The sequence below is a fragment of the Schistocerca americana genome, chromosome 3, assembly GCF_021461395.2.
Source record: "Schistocerca americana isolate TAMUIC-IGC-003095 chromosome 3, iqSchAmer2.1, whole genome shotgun sequence".
In the NCBI taxonomy this organism is placed as follows: domain Eukaryota; kingdom Metazoa; phylum Arthropoda; class Insecta; order Orthoptera; family Acrididae; genus Schistocerca; species Schistocerca americana.
This window is the reverse complement of record NC_060121.1, coordinates 191,815,292-191,839,930: the sequence shown is the minus strand read 5'-3', so window position 1 is coordinate 191,839,930 and position 24,639 is coordinate 191,815,292. Positions and strand designations below refer to the sequence as shown.

The 24,639-nt window shown below is 37.8% G+C and overlaps 1 protein-coding gene across 1 annotated transcript in view; it reads left to right on the top strand.

The window, feature by feature from the left end:
* Positions 1-24,639, top strand: part of LOC124607039 (E3 ubiquitin-protein ligase HECW2-like) — a 194,804-nt gene that overhangs the window by 16,150 nt on the left and 154,015 nt on the right. The window contains exons 5-6 of the mRNA XM_047139213.1: positions 12,097-12,282; positions 23,608-23,897. Coding sequence (XP_046995169.1) covers positions 12,097-12,282; positions 23,608-23,897 — 476 coding nt within the window. The remainder of the gene's footprint in view (positions 1-12,096; positions 12,283-23,607; positions 23,898-24,639) is intronic.

The following is a 24,639-nucleotide window of genomic DNA, read 5'->3' as shown; positions in this document are numbered from 1 at the left end:
AGCTGCAAGAAGATGGTTCGATGAGGACTGCAGTTTGACAAAAAGCATGCGATTTCTTCTGATATATATATTTATTCCTATATAACAACAAAAACAATCAATTATTGATAGAATTATTTAATTGGATAGGTAAAAAATTTTCTCACCAGGCAGCGGCAGAACACACACATAAAAGACTGTTGTAATAAGCAAGCTTTTGGAGCGAGTGGCTCCTTCTTCAGGCAAAAGGTTGACCTCTCCAGTCCTTTTTCTCCACCCTTCTTCCTTCCTCTTCAACTCTTCTGCCTGAAGGAGCCACTGGCTCTGAAAGCTTGCCAATTACAACAGTCTTATGTGTGTGTTCTGTTGCTGCTTGGTGAGTAGATTTTTTGTCTATCCAATTAAATACATTTATTCATAGGTAATTGTAAATGGAAGTTGTGAATGCCTGTGGTTTATGTGAGGAACCTGTGTGCGACTTAAGAGTAATGAAGTCATTGTTGGACATGCCTCTTTCTCTGCTGTGGGCTAAGGAAGAGCTAGTAAAATGTCCATTTTAAGTGAAATTGTAACAGACCCGCCTTATTCTGCTTAGTAGGCTCAGCAAGGTCTCGTTTAATAGTGGCTCACAGTGTAGTGGGATTCTCAAGGAAATTGGGTGAGTGAGGCTGTTTATGCAGGCTTGTAAGATGTGTGGCATGATAATTTGATATCTGATATTACACCTCATGCACTTATCCCTAAGTACTCTGTACACTCTTATCAATGAGGTACAATGACTTTCTACAGATTAATCATGACTGTTCCTTTTACAGGGTGTATACTCGGACAAGGAAAAAAATATTCCTGGATTTTTCTCGGATCTCCTGGTTAAAAATACAATTTCTCCTGGGTGAAAAAACTGGCCTTTTAAATCCCTGAAAACTGAACCTGAACTTCCTTCTTCCTCTTCCTCTTCGTCGTCATCGTGGTCCTCTTCATATATAAGATGGTCTTCACTGGCCTTGAGAGCATCACTAATGCCTAACTTCTTGAAAGATTTAACGATAATGTCTTCTCTTTCTCTAAACCACAACTGTTTTATCCACTGACACACTTGTTTGATTGTAGGTCATTTTAAAACTCCCTTTGGTGCGAATTCATGTTGGGTTTCATCCATTTGTTCCATTCCTCTCCCATATACACTTTAAATGGTTTATTTGTCAAGACATCAAGAGGTTGCAATTGTGAAGTACAAGTTCTCTCAGAATAACAGTAAGCTCTGTATTTCCCTGCCTCAATTTCTCTTTCACTGTTGTTTTTTTTTTCCCCAATGACTACTAAACTGATCTAGCACAAGAAGAGAACTCTTCTTCAATAAAGCACTTTTCCTTCTCTCCCCTTCTCTGTTAATCCATAACTGCATACCAGCCTCATCCATCAAACCTTTGTCATGTCACACCTGGCAGTATTTCAGAATGTTTTGGCATTGTTTTAAACATGAAAATGATCACTGGATTAAGTTGAGTACCATCAGCGCAACATGAAAGAACAACAGTGTGGTGCATTTTTCATGTTCACTTATTTTTATACGAGGGTTGGAACTTAAATAGTGGCAACCATTTATTCTCAACCGATACAAAAGAGTTACATGTTTGCATCTGTTACTGTCCTTAAAAGTAGTCACAGCATTTTGTAGAACCCGTTGCCAGCGATGTGGTAGGTGTAGTATACCATTAGCAGAGCCTGTTCTGTTGGTGGTGTGAATGGAGTGGTTTAGAGTTATGGTGATTCTCATGTACAACTGTGATGGTGTTATCCTAACACATTACATTCCTCCCGGCAGACCATCAATGCACTGTTCATTTTTGGAGGATCACCTGCAACCCACCCATCATTATGCACGACAATGCGCGGCTGCATACAGCGCAAGCTGTGGCTGCTCTGTTCGGTCGATGGGACTGGAAAGTACTGTACCATCCACCATACTCCCCAGACTTAAGTCCTTGTGACTTTAATTTGATTACGAAGATGAAGGAACCACTTCATGGCATTCGCTTTAGAACTGTTCCAGACATTCGACAGGCAGTAGACCGCTCCATTCGCACCATCAACAGATAGGGCTCTGCTAATATACTACGCCTTCCACATCGCTGGCAATGGGTTCCACACAACGCTGGTGACTACTTTGGAGGACAGTAACAGGTGCAAACATGTAACTCTTTTGTATCGGTTGTGAATACATTGTTGCCACTATTTAAGTTGTAGCCCTAGTAGTTGCAGTTTTAGCACCTTTCATGGCAACAGTTCTGTTACTCAGTGCATCAAATGCCTCAAGAGTTTCATCCATATTTGCTATATGGCTTAGTTCCACACTGGTTTTCTTTCAATGTTGAATAGTAAAGCAATGGAAAGATAATATTTTATCTTCATACCCTTGTGGCATTTTCTGAGATATGTTAGTTTTGGATCACATGCTAAGTCCATGATGTTTCATAGACGTGTAGCACAAACTAACTCCAACTTAATTTCCGTTAAGTTCCATTGTAGCACTAGCTTACGAGCATGTATTTGAATAATTTTTGCATTAATTCTAATGCCACTTTGATGGTGTCCTTAAATCCATTTCAATACATCATTTTCTAGGCTTGGACATTTTGGATTCAGTCCTCTATTTGCACATTTAGTCTTCCTCATTTTTTTTCAGTTCTTCTTTAATAGCACGCCAATCATGAATGGTTTTTTTTTTTCTGTTGATGGAGGGCCAAAATGCCGCTTAGCTGCTCTGTTTCCATGTTTTTCTGTATATACTACTACTTTCAATTTATAGCTCACATCATATGAATACCTTTTATTTCTTTCCATTACAAAACTAGCTACTAACAAAAATATTGTACCATTACCGATAACACAAACAACTTTCAATTTAAGTTCACTGGCACTACAGACTGCAGTGATGCCTTATAAGCTAGACACTGTTCTGGGTTTGTGATGGCAGGGCAGGAGGCAGACAGTGGTAGAAAGCTTGTGAATCCCTGCAACTCACATTCGTCATTCGGTGTGCTGCTGCTTCCAGCTGAATCCAATGTTGCCAGATAGAGACAGGTTTATGTTGGCAAGCCACTTGCCTGGAGCTTGTACTACGGTGTGTCTCTATATCCTCCACATCTGGTGTAGGCACAGTCTGCCCGTCCCCTGCCTATTCATCTATCTGAAAGTATTGATTATCACACAAACACTCAAAAAGGGCTTGAAATGTTGTGTGATATGGTTGGTGTCTGTGAGGGTACTAGTTTTGGTATAGCCGTGCTGCCTCTCAACCATTTCCACCTGATTAGACATACACAAAGACCATCTCATTTTGTTCCTGAAATGAATATCGGTCCATTGTGTTGCTTCCAGTACACTGCCATCAATCTCACAGCCAGCAACACACAAGGAACACATAGCATTCATCAGCAGCATCTACCATGGCAATGATGCATTTCTGGACCCATGTTCACAGTACATTTTTTCTTCCATTTCCAGTCAGGAATTTGTCCCTGCAGTTTGTCACTTTTTATTAACGTTCACTCTGTATAGGGAAAGAAGTGGGCTCCAAACTTAACCTTGTGGAACTCCATTTGTGATTTTTCCCAACTCACTAAAATTTTCAACCTTTCCAACGTTGTTTGAATTATTCATCACAACTTTTTACATTCTGCTTAAGTAGATTCGAACGGGCTGTGTGTAAAGCCATCAATTCCATAAAACATGGAATTTTTCCAAGAGAGTATCATGATCTACACAATCAAATGCCTTGGAAATACCAACTGGTGATATACAATTATTTAAGTCCTGTACTATATGATGATTGAATGTATAAATATCTTGTTTTATGCTCACACATTAAAATCTGTACGGAAAGTGAAAATCTCCTTTATAGGAATCAACATAGATTCCACAAATAAATATCTTGTGAAACTCGGATCACTCCATTTGTCCATAGACCAAAATCACCACTCACAATAGTATCCAGGTTGATGCCATGCTTCTTGACTTCTGGAAGGCATTCAAACAAAATATGAGCTCACAAAGTAGCAGACAAAATTTATGATTGGACTTAGGGTTATAAAAATCTAGTCGATAATATCGGGAGCTCTGTGAACTGTCTGCATATGATACTGTTTTTTGTAGAAAGGTTGCAGTTTACACGTCACCAACAGGAAGTATCTTAAGCTTCAGAGAGCACCTAGAAACCATTTGAATAGTGTTATGCAAAATTAAATGGAGAACATTATTTATAAAGTCTTTAGTGTCAATTCTCTGTCAGATAGTACTATTAAGGACACCTAGAGTTGATGTCCAGCAGTGGTTTAATTTCCACAGTAAAATTCACTACGAGGAATGAAAGAAGTGCAACAACCACTGAGTTTTGTTTTATGGTCCAACAACCTACACTGATTTAGCTGTCAAATCAATAGTCATGATGGTCAATGTTAATAATAAAATATACTGGCTACACAACACAAAAGAAAAATATTGTATCATAGAATCATTAACAACAACTCAATCATAGTGTTTAGAAAGAAATTTAGGAAGAATGCTAGCAAGAAACTCAAAGTAGAAGGTAAATTTAACTCTTTCTTAAACATATTCCTAGAGCATTCATGTTCAAAAAACAGGAGTAAGATTGAAAAGAAGCAAAAATAAGGGATAGATAAATTCTGAAATTAAAGTACACCGATACCTCGCTTTAAGGCCTAGATGAGTTCCATAAAAGTTGGCCATAAAGCAAAAATCTATATAATAAATCAATAATTTTGATACAGATTCTTAAAAATTTAATTGGATCTTTTCCAAGTTTTTAATAAAATAATATGGTCTTTAGCTCAAAAATTTAGAAACTGTTTTAATCTACTGATGGACATTAATATGAAAAATCACTAACTATTATATTCTGCCATCCTCTCTTTCCACTTTAGTGGATTGGCTCAGTTCCAAATTTTGGTGCAAAGTTGCCTGCTTCACTTTGCTTTGTGTCTCATTTAGCAGCATTTTGTAACAGACAATGGCCGAGTTTACTCCTCAAGATACTTTAGCCCTGCCTTCTTCAGTGAGGACTTAAAAAGTGCCTATTGCACACGGATCCACTGGCTGGAGTAGAGCTGTTGTATTTTTGTGAAGATAATCTACACATCATCAGCTAATTCAGATAAATTAGCCAGATGCCCTGGAGAATTATCCAAAATAAGCAATGCCTTATTGCTTAAGTTATTGTCCTTCAGTTTTTTTTAAATTTTTATTTCTGGGCAAAAGTAATTTTTAAACTAGCCTCCTAAAATAATTTTAGTCATCCAATATGGAACAAATGTTAGACGGTCTAAATACAAAATTAGAAGAATATGGAATGAAGATTAACAAGAAGAAAACAAAAAGCATGGTAATCGGAGGAAAGGGGAGAAAATGCCGTATGAAAATAGGGAGAGAGGAAATAGAACAAGTGAGTAACTTCAATTACTTGGGAAGTGTAATAATGAATGATATGTATTGCTCCGCAGAAATTAGAAAAAGAACTTAAATGGCAAAAGAAGGATTGAAGAGGAAACAGAAATTACATTGTGGACCACTAACCAAAGATCTGAGGAAAAGACTTGGCAAATGTTACATCTGGAGTATTGCACTATATGGTGCGGAGACCTGGACATTGAGGAAGGAAGATGGAAGAAGATTGGAGGCGCTAGAGATGTGGATATGGAGAAGAATGGAAAAAGTGAAATGGGAAGACCGATTAAGGAATGAAGAAGTATTAAGAAGAGTTGGGGAAGAAAGAAAAATGCTGAAAGTCATCAGAAAGAGAAAACGGAACTGGATTGGACAGTGTTTGATGAGGGGCTGTTTATTGAAGGAAGGAATAGAAGGAATGGTGGAGGGAAAAAGGGGAAGAGGAAAAAGGAAGATATCAAATGCTGGACAATATCAAAGGAGACAAATATTCAGACATGAAAAGACAGGCTATGGACAGACAAAAGTGGAAGTGACAAGATCTGCTAGAAGGCAGAGTACCATACTACTACTAATCTTTCTTGTTTGGTCTCCAAGTGACAGACAATGTTTCTAGCTCAGTCCTTTAAAACCACCTTGAATTTTTGGAAAGATATAATAAAAGTAGTTTTAGGTTAAATTCACATGCAGCATTAGCACCAAGGAGCAAAGTTAATTGTTTTTTTTTTTTTCACATTTTGAGATGTAAGATCTTTCAGGCATTCACTTCCAATAGTCCTGTCTTGTCTTCAGTGAAAGCTTGATCAGGTTGGTACCCACCTCTCTCATAGCAAGGTAAATAAAGTTATGACATAACCAAAATGCAGGAGAGCCACCTGAAGAGATAAGCTGAATATAAACAGTGTCTCATGTCATTACTGGACGTGTAACAAATTAAACAGTGCCACCACTGGGTGTGTAATGAAACGTTATGGGCCATAAATAAGAAAAAATACCACAACGTGAAAAGGCCATTATAGTTAAATGCTGTACAAAGAACAGTCATATAGTAAGGTATCGGTGTATTTTGTGTAAGGAAAAGAGCTCTTATCTAATTCAGAAGAGAACTATTGTCAATGTTGAAACTATAATTATCAGTAGTGTAAACTTCTCCAATCTATTATTAAAAAAGCGAAACACATGCAATATGCTACAAAAATTTAATACTTCAACAATAAATCCAACATTATTTTGAAAATTATTAATTAAAAACCAAATAAAAATAGCAGTCCAAACAAAATTGAGTCCCTGGGAAAGGTTCTGGTAGCAATGATGGTACTTTCAAATTGTTGGCTAACTCCAAACCTAGTAACATACAGCCAGATACAAGTGTGTTAGCTTTACCTTTACAGATACTACATGTGCCACCAACACACATTTGTTACAGAAATACAACATCTGAGGAGACCACAGAATTATGTCACTAGAAGCTACCGATAGTAACTTGACATTTCTAGCAGAATGTTGACTTGATAGTAGAAGGGTGGTTTGAAAAGTTCTTGGAACAGAATAGAAAAAAAAAAGTACTTGCATCACTGAAACTTTTTTAATTTTTCAATGTAGTCTCCTTGTAGATTAATGCAGTTGGTCCAACAATGTTTCAGTGCCTTGATCCCACCTCAAAAATGAGTTTCCTCCAGGCCTGCAAAATAGTTGTCAACTCCAGCTATCATTCTTCATTTGAAGTGAATCTTCATCCACCAAGAAAAATTTTCAGTTTTGGGAAGAGATGGAAGTTGGATGGAGCCATATCAGGTGAATAGTGCGGGTGTGGCAACAATTCACACCTTACTTCATGTAATTTTGCCATGATCACAGCACGTGTGTGCGGGTGCGCATTGTCTTGATGGAAGATTACTTTCTTCCTTGCTAAACCTGGCCCTTTTTCACGTGTCTTTTGTTGCAGTTTGCCCAGGTACAATATTCTCCAATAATTGTTTGCCCAGTGGGGAGATTATCTACAACAGGAATCACCTTTGGATCCCAGAACATTGATGCCATGACCTTTCCCACTGAAGGAATTGTCTTTGCTTTCTTTGGTGGCAGAGAATCAGCATGTTTCCACTGCTTTGACTATTGTTTTGTCTCTAGGTATAGTAGTGCACCCAAGTTTCATCTGTGGTCACAAACCGGTGCAAAAAATCTTTTTCGTTTCTCATAAAATGGGCCAAATATTTTCCAATGTGTCCATTCTCATGTGATTTTGATCAGTGTCAAGAATTACGGGACCCATATTGCACATAATTTTTTCCGATGACCATTTTGTGCACTTTTGCAATGATTTCTGGAGTAGTGACGCATTTTGACCGACCACTGTGTGGATCATCATCTAAGCTCTCCTGATCAAATTTAATTCATTTGTCCACTTGGCAACAGTTGAATGTGAAGGAGCAGAGTCCCCCAGTGTACTCTAGAAATCGGCTTGACTGTCCTTTGCTCTCATATCTTATCATTGCTCGAATCTCGATTATTTCCATCTTCGCAAATCACTACGTGGGAACAACAACAGAGCCACATCACCGGCACAGTTCTCTTCCAAGAACACTGATGTGGCACATGTTTACAGGCAACAGTCCAATGAATATCACGTGAACAGGTCGTTGCACTAGCGCTGACCTCTCGTGGTGATTCTGAGAACTCTTGGAACCACCCTCATATTATCTTTAATCTATCTTTGTAATCAACCATACCAATATAGGAAATTTCTGGATGGAACAATGCACTAAATATGGGAAAGGCAACAACTCACCTATAGAAAACTGATATGTGGTGCATAGACACACGTAATGGGAAAGAGTGTTCACTGACTTCTGAGCTCTGACTTTTTCTAGTAGAAAGTAGACACACACACACACACACACACACGCACACACACACAGAGAAACATACAATGCTGCTGCCATGATGACACTCAGGGTCTTTTCGCAATTGTGTTTTAGAGCATAGTTCAAGATAACCAAACAAGGTTCAATTACAGACTTATTTTACTCTTTCCAGTCATTTCAAAAGTGTTTGTACTGACTCATTTAACTGAGTAGAACTTGTTAATTGCCTGTTAGTTTGGCTTTCGTAAAGAATTCTCCAGGGGGAAAGCAGTTCATTAGCTTACAAATGAAGTACTAGCAGAGCTAAGCAAGCTTTCTCTCTGCACTGGAGTGTGTGCAAAAATGAAACTTCCTGGCAGATTAAAACTGTGTGCCGGACCGAGACTCAAACTTGGGACCTCCGCCTTTCGTGGGCAAGTGCTCTACCATCTGAGCTACCCAAGCTTGCACAGGATAGAGTAGCATGGAGAGCTGCATCAAACAAGTTGGTTGGTTGGTTGGTTGTTTGGGGAAGGAGACCAGACAGCGTGGTCATTGGTCTCATCGAATTAGGGAAGGATGGGGAAGGAAGTCGCCCGTGCCGTTTCAGAGGAACCATCCCGGCATTTGCCTGGAGTGATTTAGGGAAATCACGGAAAACCTAAATCAGGATGGCCGGACGTGGGATTGAACCGTCGTCCTCCCGAATGCGAGTCCAGTGTCTAACCACTGCGCCACCTTGCTCGGTATCAAACAAGTCTCAGGACTGAAGACCACAACAACAACAACCCAAGTAAGACTCACAAGCTAAGTAATATGCCAATGCCATGGAGTAGTCCCTGTAAAACTGAACTGGGATTCCATCTGAACCTGGTGACTTACTTATTTTCAACCCTTTCAGTTGCTTCTATACACCAAGGATGCCTATTTCTGTCTCCTCCATATGGGAATCTGTGTCACAGACAAATGACATAGACACAATATCTGAATGGTGCTGTAATTCTCTCTATAAGGGAAAGTATGTGATCATCCACATGAGGACAAAAAGAAATGCATGAAAGTTCAGTTACATGATAAATCACAAGCTTGCTCCTCTGAATACAAAAATGTTTTTTATTATTATTATTATTATTATCAACCTACATAGTCAGAAATGACAAAAGAAACGAACAAAGAGAGCTTTCTACTTGGGTTTCGGCTAGCTGCTAGTTTCAAGAATATTTTGGGTGCAAAAACTTTCCTGGAAGGCAACAAGCCCAAAAATTTTGTTATGAATAATTCAATAATTTAACTGTCCATCTTTAACCATATAAATTCAATTTATGTAGCCATTTTGTTTACATATTCATACACAGGTACAAATACTTATATACACTGTGAGAAAGATATGGAGAGATACAATAGGCGCCAGCCGGAGTGGCCGTGCGGTTCTAGGCGCTACAGTCTGGAGCCGAGCGACCGCTCCAGTCGCAGGTTCGAATCCTGCCTCGGGCATGGATGTGTGTGATGTCCTTAGGTTAGTTAGGTTTAATTAGTTCTAAGTTCTAGGTGACTGATGATCTCAGAAATTAAGTCGCATAGTGCTCAGAGCCATTTGAACCATTTAGATACAATAGGCCATAACTATCATATTATAATTTCTTCGAAACCAAACACTACATATCCATTAGAACAATGTAGGAGTAAAGGAGACAACTCTTTGAAAAGCAGAAGTGTGGAAGTCTCTGAGAGGCATAAAACTTTTCTAGATTTTGGATGGATCCTTTAATGAGCTACAGCACACATAGTATTCATTCTTTTTTGTGTGCCTGATGAGGGCTCAATGCTTGTACTATTCAGTGAGTTGTCTCCTTTACTCTTAAACTGTTTACATATTGCCAGAACTTTTCTTACCATATTTACATATACACACACAATCTAAATTAATCAATATTAGTATACAAGACCATCTTTGGGGTACATTTTAAATTTTTCCATTGAATAAAGTGCATATTTCCTAAGCCACTTTTGTATGGTGGTTCTGAATGAACTATCACACCGCATGCCTTTGCTGGAAAAAAAGAAAATCAAGTAACTGTAAATTCTTATGTTTGTGACAATCTTTGGTTTTTAAAATATATTGACGAAGAGGCTGTTTAAGTTAACAGTTCTATTGGCTTTCCTTTGTGTTTCTCAAAAAAAGTAAAATATAGAGGGATGTAACAATTGGTATTTTCAGGTTTTTTTTTAATAAATTCTGCAAGACTCTTTGTGTTTGGCTCCACAGGTGCTTCTAATTGCCTTTTCTTGCACAATAAGGTTTTATTTCAGAGAAATGACCCCATAATATGACTCCATATGACAAGTGATTGAAGAAAAATGCAGACTATGTATTGGGCAATAGATTTATCACTAACACAAAATGTAAGTTTACTTAATAAATGTTTGACACATGCTAATGTTGCACTCAAATGTGTAATATTACCTTCCCATGTTAATTTTGAGTCAAGATGAATCTCAAGAAGTTTAGTAGAAGCATATTCAGTGTCATGTTTTTTAATACATAAACTGAATGGAATATTTACAGTTTTCTCATCACAGTTAATCAATGCCAAACCATGTGTTGGACACTATGGCACGATTCTTACTTTGATGCTGTAATGCTGTCAAGTGTTTGCCAGCTGTAACAAAAGTACTGCCATCTGGATATTGTGTGCGTTTACACAACATCATACTAGGCAAGTTGGTGACACAAATTATAAATAGTAAAGGTCCAGACACAAAACCTTGTGGTACATCCCATATGACATTAAGGACATTTAATCTCCTATTGTTAAACTGCACTATTTGCCGTCTACTATCACAGTATGGCCTGACCAAAGAGTTCTGAGCCTCTAAATCCATAGCAGTAGAGTTTACCAGATTCATGTGACTGACAGAGTCAAATACCTTCAAGAGATCAACGGGCATGGCATTAACAATAATTGTTATTCAACTGATGATAGTACAAAAGAAATAATATATTTAACTGCTTTCACTCCCAACAAACTGGATTTGAAGCCACACTGTCACTTAGAATCTGACACTCACATCAGAAAAAGTAATTTTGCTATTCTTACTTATGCATAGGTGGTCTTGATAACATCCCATGCAGCTTTTGATAGCTATTGATGTAGTTATCATTCATTGAATGATTCTTGTTGATAAAAACAGGCTAACTGTAGGTGCAGCTAAGTTTATGCATTTCCAGCAGTTATTCAATGCCACTCATGACAGCGGAGAAGCCCTCGGACGTTGGCGCGCCAGGTACATATAGTCTGCGCCCGCGAGCTCAGCTCCAGTTCACCACCGGCAATGGAGGGTGAAGCTTTGACAATGCCAGCCACTCATGCTGGCGAAACGTCAGAAAAATCATTAGATGAACGTCGGCCGAAGAACCCGAGACAGAAGCCAATAGGCAGTTTGTCAACAAGTGGCCACGAAAGCCTGAACAATTTTGAACTCATTTCATGTTATCACATGAAGCTTACCAGGGTATATAAAATTCCACTTCTAGGAAACTAGTTAGCTATTAATCAGAAATGAACAAATTAACAATGATTGATGGTTGTGCCATGCCAGTCATGTTTTTAACAGGCAAGAAATGGAAATTGCCATATTTACTAACTTCAATTTGTACAAAGCATACACTGTAACTGTGGCTGTCCCAAGTAAAAAAAAAAAGAGAAGAAGAAGATAAAAAGATCATGGTTCCCATTAAGTGGTTAGTCATTGTAATCTGTTTTAGTACCATGCACATTAGTACTATATTAATAAAAATACATTGTTGCAGGAGGCACTGGCCATGTATAATCGAAATGGTTCCCTGAAGCACATGATTTCAAAGATTCGAAGAGATCCTCATTCATTTGAGAGATACCAGCACAACCGTGATCTTGTGAGCTTAGTCAACCTCTTTGCTGATGTTGTGAGGGATCTACCACGTGGCTGGGAAACTAAGTTTGATCGGAATGGAAAGGTATGTTGAACTGATTAAAAAATGAATTTCTCAATACGAAATAGAACTTTTTGGCTACGTCTCTCCTCAGTGTGTGTGTGTGTGTGTGTGTGTGTGTGTGAGAGAGATTTTTTTCTGTATTCCTTCAACATTCATGGACTACTACTGAGCACTGACGACTTACAAAGAAGTCCACGTATCCAGTCACTTATATGTACTTATCTAACAAAGACGTGTTAGAGTAAATTAGTGAGTGAATCTTTTGCAGTATTCAAGATAACTGCAGATATGGTTTACAGCCTTAAATTTAAAAAAGAACATTTTGATACATGTCAGTATGAATACAAATTATAATGGAACTACTCCGCATAAGAAAACCTGAGGTGAGATATATTTCCATAGTACAATGAACTAATCCTTACAAAGTAGTCATAGGTATCTTTATTAACCAGCACTTGTGATATATTACAAGTGAAAGAAATTTTCTTGGTGAGAAGACTCTTTCGAGGTACGGTACCTCAAGCATGGTACATCATTCACGTCCCAAGTCAAGAGGAGGAAGAAAGGCAAAGGTAATGTGACTCAGGGTTCAGCTTCAGGGTAGACCTTTGTACCCCTAAATGTTCATAAATATGCAGTCAGTAGATTCCTGCAATAAGAGCTGAAAAAGAAAAACCTGCCTAGCAGTATATGTTGGCAGTGCATCATGTAAGAGAAAATTGACATGCTTGAGGCCCTTTTCCAAGGGCTGTGTGTCACACAAAACAAACTCTGCAATTTGTGAGGCACCAAGTTGATTGCTATAGCAAACATTAAATAGCCAGAAGCTGTAAATCAAAGAAAGCAGTAAAAATATAGTATACAAATGATGAAGTACAACACACAATTCTCAATAAACTCTTTTTAGGCATCAGAACATGTCATTCTGTAAAGTGGACCTAGTGCCAAAAAGGATTTAGGTACCGATATTGGCTCTATAAAGCTATGCACATTAACACATACATTTCATAATTCTCAGATAAGGCACTTTGATTTATTGACACAACAAAAGCTGGAGAAAGGTGGAATACTCATGACCTAAGGTATCGATTACAAGTCCCTGCAATCCCTCCTGTTCCATTTATATTGATGAATGTCTCCTACAGCTGTGCTTAGATAACATTTATTACAGAGTGGCTGTCATTATAGAGTACCACACACTTTCATAACTCTACAAAAAAAACATATGTTATTAACATGTATCTCTGATTTTATAATTACCACTCCTTGATTGAGTTGTATCTGTGTCAGCATACAGGGTCTGCTTACTAAAATGTCATTGTCCTGTAGCTCTTAGTAGTATCTGCTTCACTTTGGTCTGGACCTGTGGCTGCCCAAAATTTCTCATAACATATCACTATAGAGTGTTTTACTACACCTGAACTCTTTTCATCACTTTCAAACTACCTTTTTTGAGAGCAAATAACCCATTCTCACTGCTTTTTGCTGGTATAGGGCTCTCTCTGGAAGCTATTTCTGGAGTTTTCTGATCAATGGTAGTTTTTTTCTGAACTGTCTCAAATTTTTACCCTGTCAACTTTCTCATTATTATATAGAACTACGAAGTAGACTCTGGTGACTTTTGAAGATAAAAAATAGTCACCAAAAATTGGATTTCTATATGAACCTGAGATGTTTGCTGCAAAAGAGAAAGCACATGCATACTGGAGCTGCAGGTCAGGCCATGGGTCATATATGGATGACTCACTTGGTAAACTGTTGCAGGCAAAGCTCAAAGACATGGGAATAATTTGCAGTGGATACTGTTGCTCAGAGTAAAAAAGTTACCTCCATGCATTATCATGATGTGGGAAATTTTTCATACATTACATATGTTTTTATCCTTCAGCCTTGGTCACCTTAAGGCATTAAATCAGAATAATTATAATGAGGAAAGTCAAAGCTTTTTGAAATCAGCCAGAGGTCAGTCTTTCCATTTCATTTTGTAATAATATTCAGAAGATAAGTGAGTTGTCAATCTGTTTTTGAACTTCTTGCCAACTTTAGTGTGCTATTGTTTCTCCTCATTATTCAACAGTAGCAGAACGAACATTTCTGGGATTCAACTCTGTCCAGACAATTGGACAAGTTCCTGTGGAACATGCAGCATAATGTCTGAATTATTGTGTACACAGCAGAATTTACTCATAAAATCAGTAGTTTACTTTTGACCTAAAGCATTATCAACCATACAATCAAAAGCTTTGTCCACATTCGACATATGTTTCATTGTTTTTCAAATTTAACATAATACATTTTACAGACATGCTGCTTTCTTACAATATATAACAGTGCAAATGTGAACATAAAACACAATTTTGTCCATTCAGTTAGCAGCCATTCTATACCCTAGTTACAATTATTTGTTATGCTATTAATTGACCCTGCCTGACAAAAAGAGTGGAGGAGCCAAGAGGAGGAGGAGGAAATGAAATGACACTTCACAAGTTGAGTGTGGTGATTACAAAACTGAATCAAATTTACTGGCAGTTTGAGCCCACTTCTCAGTATGACACTGTACCCCCACTGGCCTGGATGCACACACTGATACAGTTGAGAAGAGAGTCATAAAGCCATTGTATCCTCTCCTGAGGCAAGTTGGCCTTCAACTGTTGTAACTGGTCCTTGATATTGTGGATACTGGCACTGGGATGGAGCTGAAATCCAACCTGGTCCCACACATTCGCATATGAGAGAGCACATGAGGGTGCAGGGTGTCGGTGATATACAGCAGTGCCATCAGCCTTCCCTCAGTATCTATGAGCTGTTACCTGAAGTCATACCCAATGCTCCCCATACCATGATGCCAGAAATAACACTGCTGTGGATGGAACACTGGAAGAATGGGACCTCTCCCCAGGTTACCACCATACTTGCAGCAATAGTCATACAAGGCAGTGCAGAAAAGCAATTCAACACTGAACACAATGTAACCTTTTTCACCAGTAGTTAATGCTTCATGGTATTAGCATCCCTCCAAATGCAGCCATTTGTGTTTTAATGTTAATGGCAGCCAAGGCATGGGATAGTAATTCCCTAGTCCAGCTGTCTCTAGTCTCCAACCATGGTGGGTGTTGACACAGATTATTGTTGGAGCCCATTACCTGTTCTCAGATGGTAGGTGTAGATGTTAAGGGGTTACATTGGCCTTGGTGCAGAATATGGCAATCCTTCTTTATGGTGGTCAGATGTGGTCAACTGGAACCTTGACGATGAGCATGCCTGCCCTAACCTTCCCATGAAGTCCAACATTTGGCCACAGTCACAGTCTATGCTACAGAAACCTGGATATTGCACGATTCAACCAGCCGGCCAAATGGAGCCCCACAATGGTGTACCTTCAAACTACCAGAAGCTGATGATGATATCTCACATGAGAATGTGGCAGCTCCTGTCCTTCACAGTGATCAGTCAACATCTGACACTGTTTATGCCTATTATATACCTGGCAAGGCATGGTAACAACACTAAATATGAACAATATTAAAACATTCACGAGGCCGTTCTGTCTACCACGGAGAACGGCAACTATTTACATGCCTTCCAGTCGTGTGTGTGTGTGTGTGTGTGTGTGTGTGTGTACAGAGTTACACTGAGATCCAACAATGTCTGCATACTTCACTTTCTTTATCAAGCATTGTATATTAATAGAATTAGTTCTGTTGACATGAAATGAATGGAGGTAATAGGGACAATATCAATTAAATTAAATGATAGTCGAAAATTAACACTCAGAAAATATGTACTCCTATGTAACGAATATTTCATGATATGGAAAATGTGGTGCTACAGAAGAATGCTGAAGATTAGATGGGTAGATCACATAACTAATGAGGAAGTATTGAATAGGATTGGGGAGAAGAGAAGTTTGTGGCACAACTTGACCAGAAGAAGGGATCGGTTGGTAGGACATGTTCTGAGGCATCAAGGGATCACCAATTTAGTATTGGAGGGCAGCGTGGAGGGTAAAAATCATAGAGGGAGACCAAGAGATGAATACACTAAGCAGATTCAGAAGGATGTAGGTTGCAGTAGGTACTGGGAGATGAAAAAGCTTGACAGGATAGAGTAGCATGGAGAGCTGCATCAAACCAGTCTCAGGACTGAAGACCACAACAACAAACATGGAAAATGTGTACCAGACCTGGATTTTCTGCATTCTGTGACTACTCCCCTTAACCATAAGGCTATCTGAGCATGCCTCCAGACATTACAGTGGATTTCAGAACTGAAGAATGTTGCTTCACTAACATCATTTCATGATATTTCATCTTCATCTTCATTGAATTTATCCCCATTGCATCCATTCCTTTGATGTCATGAAATCAATAAAATTGATTCATTTTTTATATATAGCGGTCATAAAATTATATGTATAATTTTCTCAAGCTTCTTGGAAGACAGGATATAAAACCATGTGTAAATCCATGAACCATGAATTCAGAACAATAATAGGAACATTTGTAGGAAATGTGAGTGTAATGATAACATGTATACAACTGAAAATTACCAGCTGTATGAGCAAGATGAGAAAGTCTACTGTATACCACACAAACATTACTGTCTTCATCTTTAGAATGGTTCCTTTAACTTATAGAAGCTTATTTTAACTGTCCTGTACACCAAGATGCTGAACTGCATTATGGGCTATCAGTAATACTATATTCTGGTTTAATGTGATATTTATTCATCTTCCTATTCGGTATACATTTCCTGTTTGTTATGGTCTCTATGGTGATAATGATATTGCAATGAGAATGTGTGTAAAAGTTTCTTCTTATGGTCTGTCACATGATTTTTTTTTAATCTGCATACTTTTCTTGGTGATTCACATAACACATTTTTTCTTTTGATGTTGATTACAATACAGCAAATCTTCAAATTAATTGAAAGCTTCATTCTTAAATCAGGATGTGGAATCATAAGTGCATCTTCTTAACAGATGAGTACAGATTTTAAGAAAGTTCCTTTAAGAGTGTTTGATAAATTTTTAATAATACTTGTCAATTAGATACGAAAAAAAGGCTTTGCCTTGCTGTGACTTTTCAACATGAATATGTATTCTGTATATTGTACTAAAGAAATTATAATCACTAACAGCTGCATGTCAGTTACTTGCAATCCGTAACTACTAATACAGAGAGTCTCCTATAACAATCTTTCTAAAATAAAAATTGTGTTAAGTGAGTATGTTTGTGAGCGTGTCAGGGATGCTGGCTGAAGCATGTTTAACTGAACAAGTACTGTTGTCAATGAATATTTAGCTGCTTGGGAACTGGTGGTTTGATAGTAGCATGTATGCTGTGTTGCATATTGTAGCAATTCTTCATCGACCACACAACCAAGACGACAACTTTCATTGACCCTCGCCTGCCAACTGAGTCCCCCTACTTGAATCCCCACAAACTGTTCCTGCCTGGTGCTCGGCGACGTAGCCGAAGTGCGGGTGAGGAGGAGCTGGGTCATGGCCGTGTAAGTTAACATATCCAGTGCCTAACATGTTTCATCTTCTCAGTCTTTCATGCATGGCTTGTAAATCATTAGATCTACCTTCCGTATTCCATTAGTAGCTTGACTGTGTTGCATTAGTTCAGTGTTGCACAATCAGTGAATTTCCGGCTTGCATATAATATGTGGGATGGCGTAACAATGCTTCTGTAAAAAAGAAACTCTTGTTTCCGTGAGACTATACCTCATGCAATGCAAAGGCTAAGATATGTTTAAAGAACATAATTTTCTTTTGTGACATATAACGTGCTGCAACTTCTTCCTTTATACATTTCACTAGCATGTTCTTGGTCATGAAAGGCATTTTTAGACTGTCTGTTTCACTAGCATATGCCTCAGTTTTTATTCTTGCAATTAAATACTCAATAATGAAAAATTATATACAAGAAATTTTTTTTATTTGTTCAATTTTTACTTCTTTGATCTAGTTTAGAAAAGTAGCCTTGTGCTGCTTAAAAACTGTTCAAACAATGGAAACTCCAGGTAGGAATATCATCGGTGTAGGAAAAGATACATTGCTACTTACTGTAAAGATAACATGTAAGTTGCAGACAGATACACTTGAAAGACACTTACACATAAGCTTTCAGCCACAGCCTTCATCAGAAAAAGAGAAACGCACACCATTCATTCAATAAAGCAAGCACATCTCACGCACTCATGACTAACAACTCTGGCAACTTGGGCCATGTAAATCCTACTCGTAGTTTTCTTTATTTGTGCTTTAGTAGTCACTGGTGTTAGTGACCATGAGGAACTTTTAGTAACAGTTTCAATACAGACACCCTTAAAATGCTCAGCACTGTTTTTTGCGATTATAGTATCTCACCATACTCGGTTAATCAACTTTAGTAAGCCAAGCAGGTTCAATGAACTTTAGTTGTAATGAAGCTAGACACCCTCAAAGTGCTACTGCCACAGCTGGCAGTCTTGTGTGCATGAAGTGTGCTCTTTTTGTGTGAATGAATGGTGTGTGTTTCTCATTTTCCAATGAAGGCTGTGACCAAAAGCTTAGTGTAAGTATATTTTAATTGTGCCTGTCTGCAACCTAGCATGTTATCTTTAACGTAAATAGCAATATATCTTTTCCTATGTTGTTGAAAATTGTTCAGATCATTTAAAGCTATCATTTAAATGCATAATGTAAGTTAATAAAATGACTGCCTCTGCTAATACAGATAAATGCAAGACCATGCCGTCATATTGTACAGTGCTTTGTAATGCCAGTTAAGGAAATATAACAACTGGAAAGAAGGTATCTACATCTCTATATTGTGGTGGCTTATTTAATTCATTACAGAATAATTGAGATGAGCACCATTAAAAATACTATTCTTTTAAATTACGTATGCTACTAATCTATCAATGAAAATTCATCTACAAAATGGAGAAAGCTGCCATGAAGAAACATATTGTCTGCTTTTTATGCGAATTTTGCTGAATGCATCCATTTTGAATCATTGGGCATGCAATCAAAAATGTTTATTGCAGTGCAATTAATCTTTGTTTGAGCCAAAGTCTGGTTTATTCAAAAGTACTTCAGGTTATTTTTCCATCACAGATAGTTGTTATGCAGTTTGAACGGTTTTGAATTATTTAGAGCAAATGTCAGAGATTATGTGTGCATTCAAATCATTACTAAAATATTTAATTTACTAAAAAGTTGTCTACAAGCTGTTGTCGGCTATCATGTGTCAGGTATTATTTCTATGGTACCCATTTTTATGCAATGAAAACTTTATTTCTGTTTTTGTGCTGGAGTGCACTACAATGAGATCAAAAGTGAACATTATTTCTGAAACACGAGTTAACCCAGAATAGTACTCCATAAAATATTAGTGAAGCACAAGTCAAATATCTTAAGTGTCCAATTCATTTGTCTCAGCGACATGCCACAAAATAAGGAAATTGCTGGGCTTAGATACTGAAGAAGATTCAGAAAGTGCTTCTTTCAGTTGGAATTCTCATCCATAGTTACAACATGAAGAGCTTAATGACCCTCTTAAAACATGATTTACTGTTTCCATTGTTGCATTGACTTACATTAAATGATAATATTCAGAAACAGAGGTCTAATGATCAAATCTTGTTTAACTCTGTTCACAATTAACCAGTTGGCAGAAAAATTGCACACTGCAGAGAAAAAAAGAAATACATCAAGGATAGCTTCATCCACAAATAATAAAATTTGAAGATGAGGCATACATCAAGTTTTGCTCAAGTTGTCCCAGAAATGGAGGTTTCAGAACAACGCATGGTTTTTCTTCAAATTTTTAAGCCAGTAATACTTCATTTACCAAATGCACGTGTTAAGCACAACGCTGTTAGTGTTAACATTTGTAGAGGATACTCCCAGAAATTCAGAGCAGTGTAAAATTTATTAAGTTATTATCTCAGCACATCTTTTCATATCACACTTTCTTCACAGTTTAGATTTTTAGAAACATGTAACAGTAATAGAAATTCCTGGTTTGAACAATACATGAAATAAGGGAAAGACAACCACTTTCATATAGTGAACTGGTGTGGAGTGTAGAAACATGTAACAGAAGGCAGTATTCACACTAGCTTTCTTGCTCTTGCCCTTTTTTCTAGTAAAAGTACAGACATTTATACGCACAATCACACAGACACCCAAACATACACTCCACAGCTGCAGGAGTTTACATGAAAGTACACACAGACACCCAGATATTCACTCCATAGCTGCGGGAGTATATATTTGTGTGTGTGTGTGTGTGTGTGTGTGTGTGTACTTTTACCATAAAAAGAGCAAGAGCTTGAAAGCTATTGTAAATAATGTTTTCTGTTATATGTTTCCATGCTCCATACATCAATCGCCATAGGTGAATGGTTGCCTTTCTTCTTCTTATTATTTTTTTAATTGTAGGCCTAAATCTGTGTAGCTGCTTAATTTTACTTGCATGTCTGAAAGAACAGACACAGTCAATGGTCCACAGCTGTATGTAAGTTCAAATGCTTAATTCTTCTTGTCTCTTATTGCTATGTTTGAAGAGAAGTATTTGCATCATACTATTGTTTAAAAATATATGATTATCATCCATTTCTGTGTGTTTACATACATATGCAAATAAAAACCTTATTCCTGAATGTCTATATTAAAAGTACAATGGAGGCATGAACAAAACATTTGAGAACTTCTGAAACACAATGTCTAATTATCATCCCATTATCCCAACCAATTGAATAATTTTGTACAATCTTTGTTATAATTACTAATTATACTGAATTGTAAATTGCAAAACTGATTATGTTTCTCTAAATCCTTTGCTATTTTTTTCTTTGCCTTCAGAAGAGGAACTAATGGTTTTGAAAGTTAAACATCTGACAAATGATTTCCTGGTCTGTACACTGCTCACACAACAGTTTCTGTCCCATGGGTTAGGAACAGCCTTTTTGTTCATCATAATACTGCAAAAAATGGTAGTTTAGTGGTTAAATGCCAGGCTACGGCAACATTTCTTAGCATGAAAAATGCTAAGTTTCAACCATGGTTCAAAATACACATTAAACTGCGTGTTCCTCAATTAACTGTCTGGGTAATTCAGTTCAAAGGCTAGATGATGGCAATAGCTACCACTTCCAATAGAACCACCCATAGTAAAGCACTGTAGTGCACAAACAAGTCTTTGATATGATGACAGCTTAACCTTCTTTTTTAATTGGTTGCTTTGATACCATACAAGAAGTATACGGCTGTGCATTTTGTTTTTATTATGACTTATTTCTTATTAGCATACGGCAGATGCCCTTCCTTGGGTTTATCAAACAAGTCCGTGCTTTGTGATGTTACTGCCTTGCCAAAGAGCAAACATGTAATTCATTCAGAACCATTTGCTTCAATTTATGAAAATAATAACACTGCCATCATGTGATTAAAATATGCATAATGGAGAAGTGTTATGAGAGGAACAGGGAATTGTATCTATGCTTTATAGATCTAGAAAAGGCATATGACCGGGTTCCTAGGAGGAAGTTATTGTCTGTTCTACGAGATTATGGAATAGGAGGCAAACTTTTGCAAGCAATTAAAGGTCTTTACATGGATAGTCAGGCAGCAGTTAGAGTTGACGGTAAATTGAGTTCATGGTTCAGAGTAGTTTCAGGGGTAAGACAAGGCTGCAACCTGTCTCCACTGTTGTTCATATTATTTATGGATCATATGTTGAAAACAATAGACTGGCTGGGTGAGATTAAGATATGTGAACACAAAATAAGCAGTCTTGCATATGCAGATGACTTAGTTGTGATGGCAGATTCGATTGAAAGTTTGCAAAGTAATATTTCAGAGCTAGATCAGAAATGTAAGGACTATGGTATGAAGATTAGCATCTCCAAAACGAAAGTAATGTCAGTGGGAAAGAAATATAAACCAGTTGAGTGCCAAATAGGAGGAACAAAGTTAGAACAGGTGGACAGTTTCAAGTACTTAGGATGAATATTCTCACAGGATGGCAATATAGTGAAAGAACTGGAAGCGAGGTGTAGCAAAGCTAATGCAGTGAGCGCTCAGCTACGATCTACTCTGTTCTGCAAGAAGGAAGTCAGTACCAAGACTAAGTTATCTGTGCACCGTTCAATCTTTCGACCAACTTTGTTGTATGGGAGCGAAAGCTGGGTGGATTCAGGTTACCTTAACAAGGTTGAGGTTACGGATATGAAAGTAGCTAGGATGATTGCAGGTACTAGTAGATGGGAACAATGGCATGAGGGTGTCCACAATGAGGAAATCAAAGAAAAACTGGGAATGAACTCTATAGATGTAGCAGTCAGGGCGAACAGGCTTAGATGGTGGGGTCATGTTACACGCATGGGAGAAGCAAGGTTACCCAAGAGACTCATGGGTTCAGCAGTAGAGGGTAGGAGGAGTCAGGGCAGACCAAGGAGAAGGTACCTGGATTCGGTTAAGAATGATTTTGAAGTAATAGGCTTAACATCAGAAGAGGCACCGATGTTAGCAGTGAATAGGGGATCATGGACGAATTTTATAAGGAGGCCTATGCTCCAGACTGAACGCTGAAAGGCATAATCAGTCTTAAATGATGATGATGATGATGATGATGATGGTGACACTTGAACACTTTGTTCTCAATTCAGCAGAAAACTATCTTTTCTTTGCCAAAATGAGCTTAATTCTGTACACACACACATTTTCAGTATGACTACATTTTTCATGCTCCCGTGTTCTAGCTTAAATATTTGGTGAAAAATTGTAAGAGTCTAGCCAGATATTTCTCAACTCTCGGATTTAGGATTGCCAATGAGTAAGAATTAATGTTTACGAGTTGAAAGATAATTGTGATGTAAACTGGACAACATAGTTTCAACATCATGAATAGGACATGAACAACAGTTGCTGAGCCAGATGAAAACAGGAGTGAGGAGAAATTGTAATGGAGAAACTAATGATGTACCAGAGAATAAGTGCTTCAAGTAGATCTTTTGAGTCATTCAGCTGTTAAAATTTTCCTTTTAAAACATCAGCTGTTTTTCACTGTAAGGACACAGTATTCTTAAAAATTAAAAGAGTGTACATTTAAAATGTTAAAATTCATATCATGCATTTTCTTCCTGCCCATTACATCCTCCCCATTTAAACCTCACTTTCGTTCGTTCTTTCACTGATATTTACCAAAATAACCAGCTCGTTGATTGCATGCATATTGTAGCAAACATATGCAACATCACTACTTTGCTTTGCAGCAAATATAATTTTGCATTACATCAACAGTTTTATGAAAACTGAACAGGAATAAAATTGTACTGCATGGTTTACAGGCACCTATTCCACCACCACGACCACCTGTGAGTTGCCTCTGTGGGCCAAACCTTGGCCTAAATGCTGCAAGTATCGCTCGTGTTATGCCAACACCTGAAATTCCAACTGCTTACAATGAGAAAGTGGTAGCTTTCTTACGACAGCCAAACATTGTCGACATCCTGAAGGAGAGACATCCAGCCATGGGAACTTCACAAGCTTTGCGTGACAAAGTAAATGCTGTTCGTGTTGATGGCACACAAGCACTGGATCGTTTAAGTGATGACATAGACCTCACCATTCTACTCAGGTAAGAATAGCTTTAACACAGTATGGGAGACATGTCTGTTCTGTATATAATGCAATACCAGAATGCAATTGTAGCTCCTATTGCAGCAGTTTGCATTCAAAAGCTCTAGTGAACTCATAATTGTTCAGATTTCCAAGCCTTTTTTTAATGGCCCTTGGCAAATGTAAGTATTATTACTTATACAAAAGAACTAGCATTTCCTTACACAGTCTCTCATCAGCTACAGAAAATATATATGCAAGCTTTTGACAGGATGAGAAGTCATGGAGCACTTCCATAATACTTGCACGTTGATCAAAACTACCCGCAACAAATCTAGCAGCACGTCTCTGAATTGCTTTGGTGTCTTCCTTAAATACGACCTGGTGGGGTCCCTAACACTTGTTCAGTACTCAAGAATGTATTGCACTAATGTTCTGTACGTGGTCTCCTTAAGAGATGAGCTACACTTTCCTAGAACTCTCCCAACAAATGAATGTTGACCATTTACCCTTCCTACAACTGATCTTACGTGTTTGTTCCATTTCATGTTGCTTTGCAGTGTTAGGTCTAGATACAGAATTGACATGACTCTGTCAAACAGTACACCACTAACACTGATTTCGAACATCACAACATTGTTTTTCCTGATGAACTTCATTAACTTACATTTTTCCACAACAGAACAAGTTACCATTCATCACACCAAATAGGTATTCTATCAAAGTCATTCTCTATCCTCCTACAATAATTCAGAGATAAC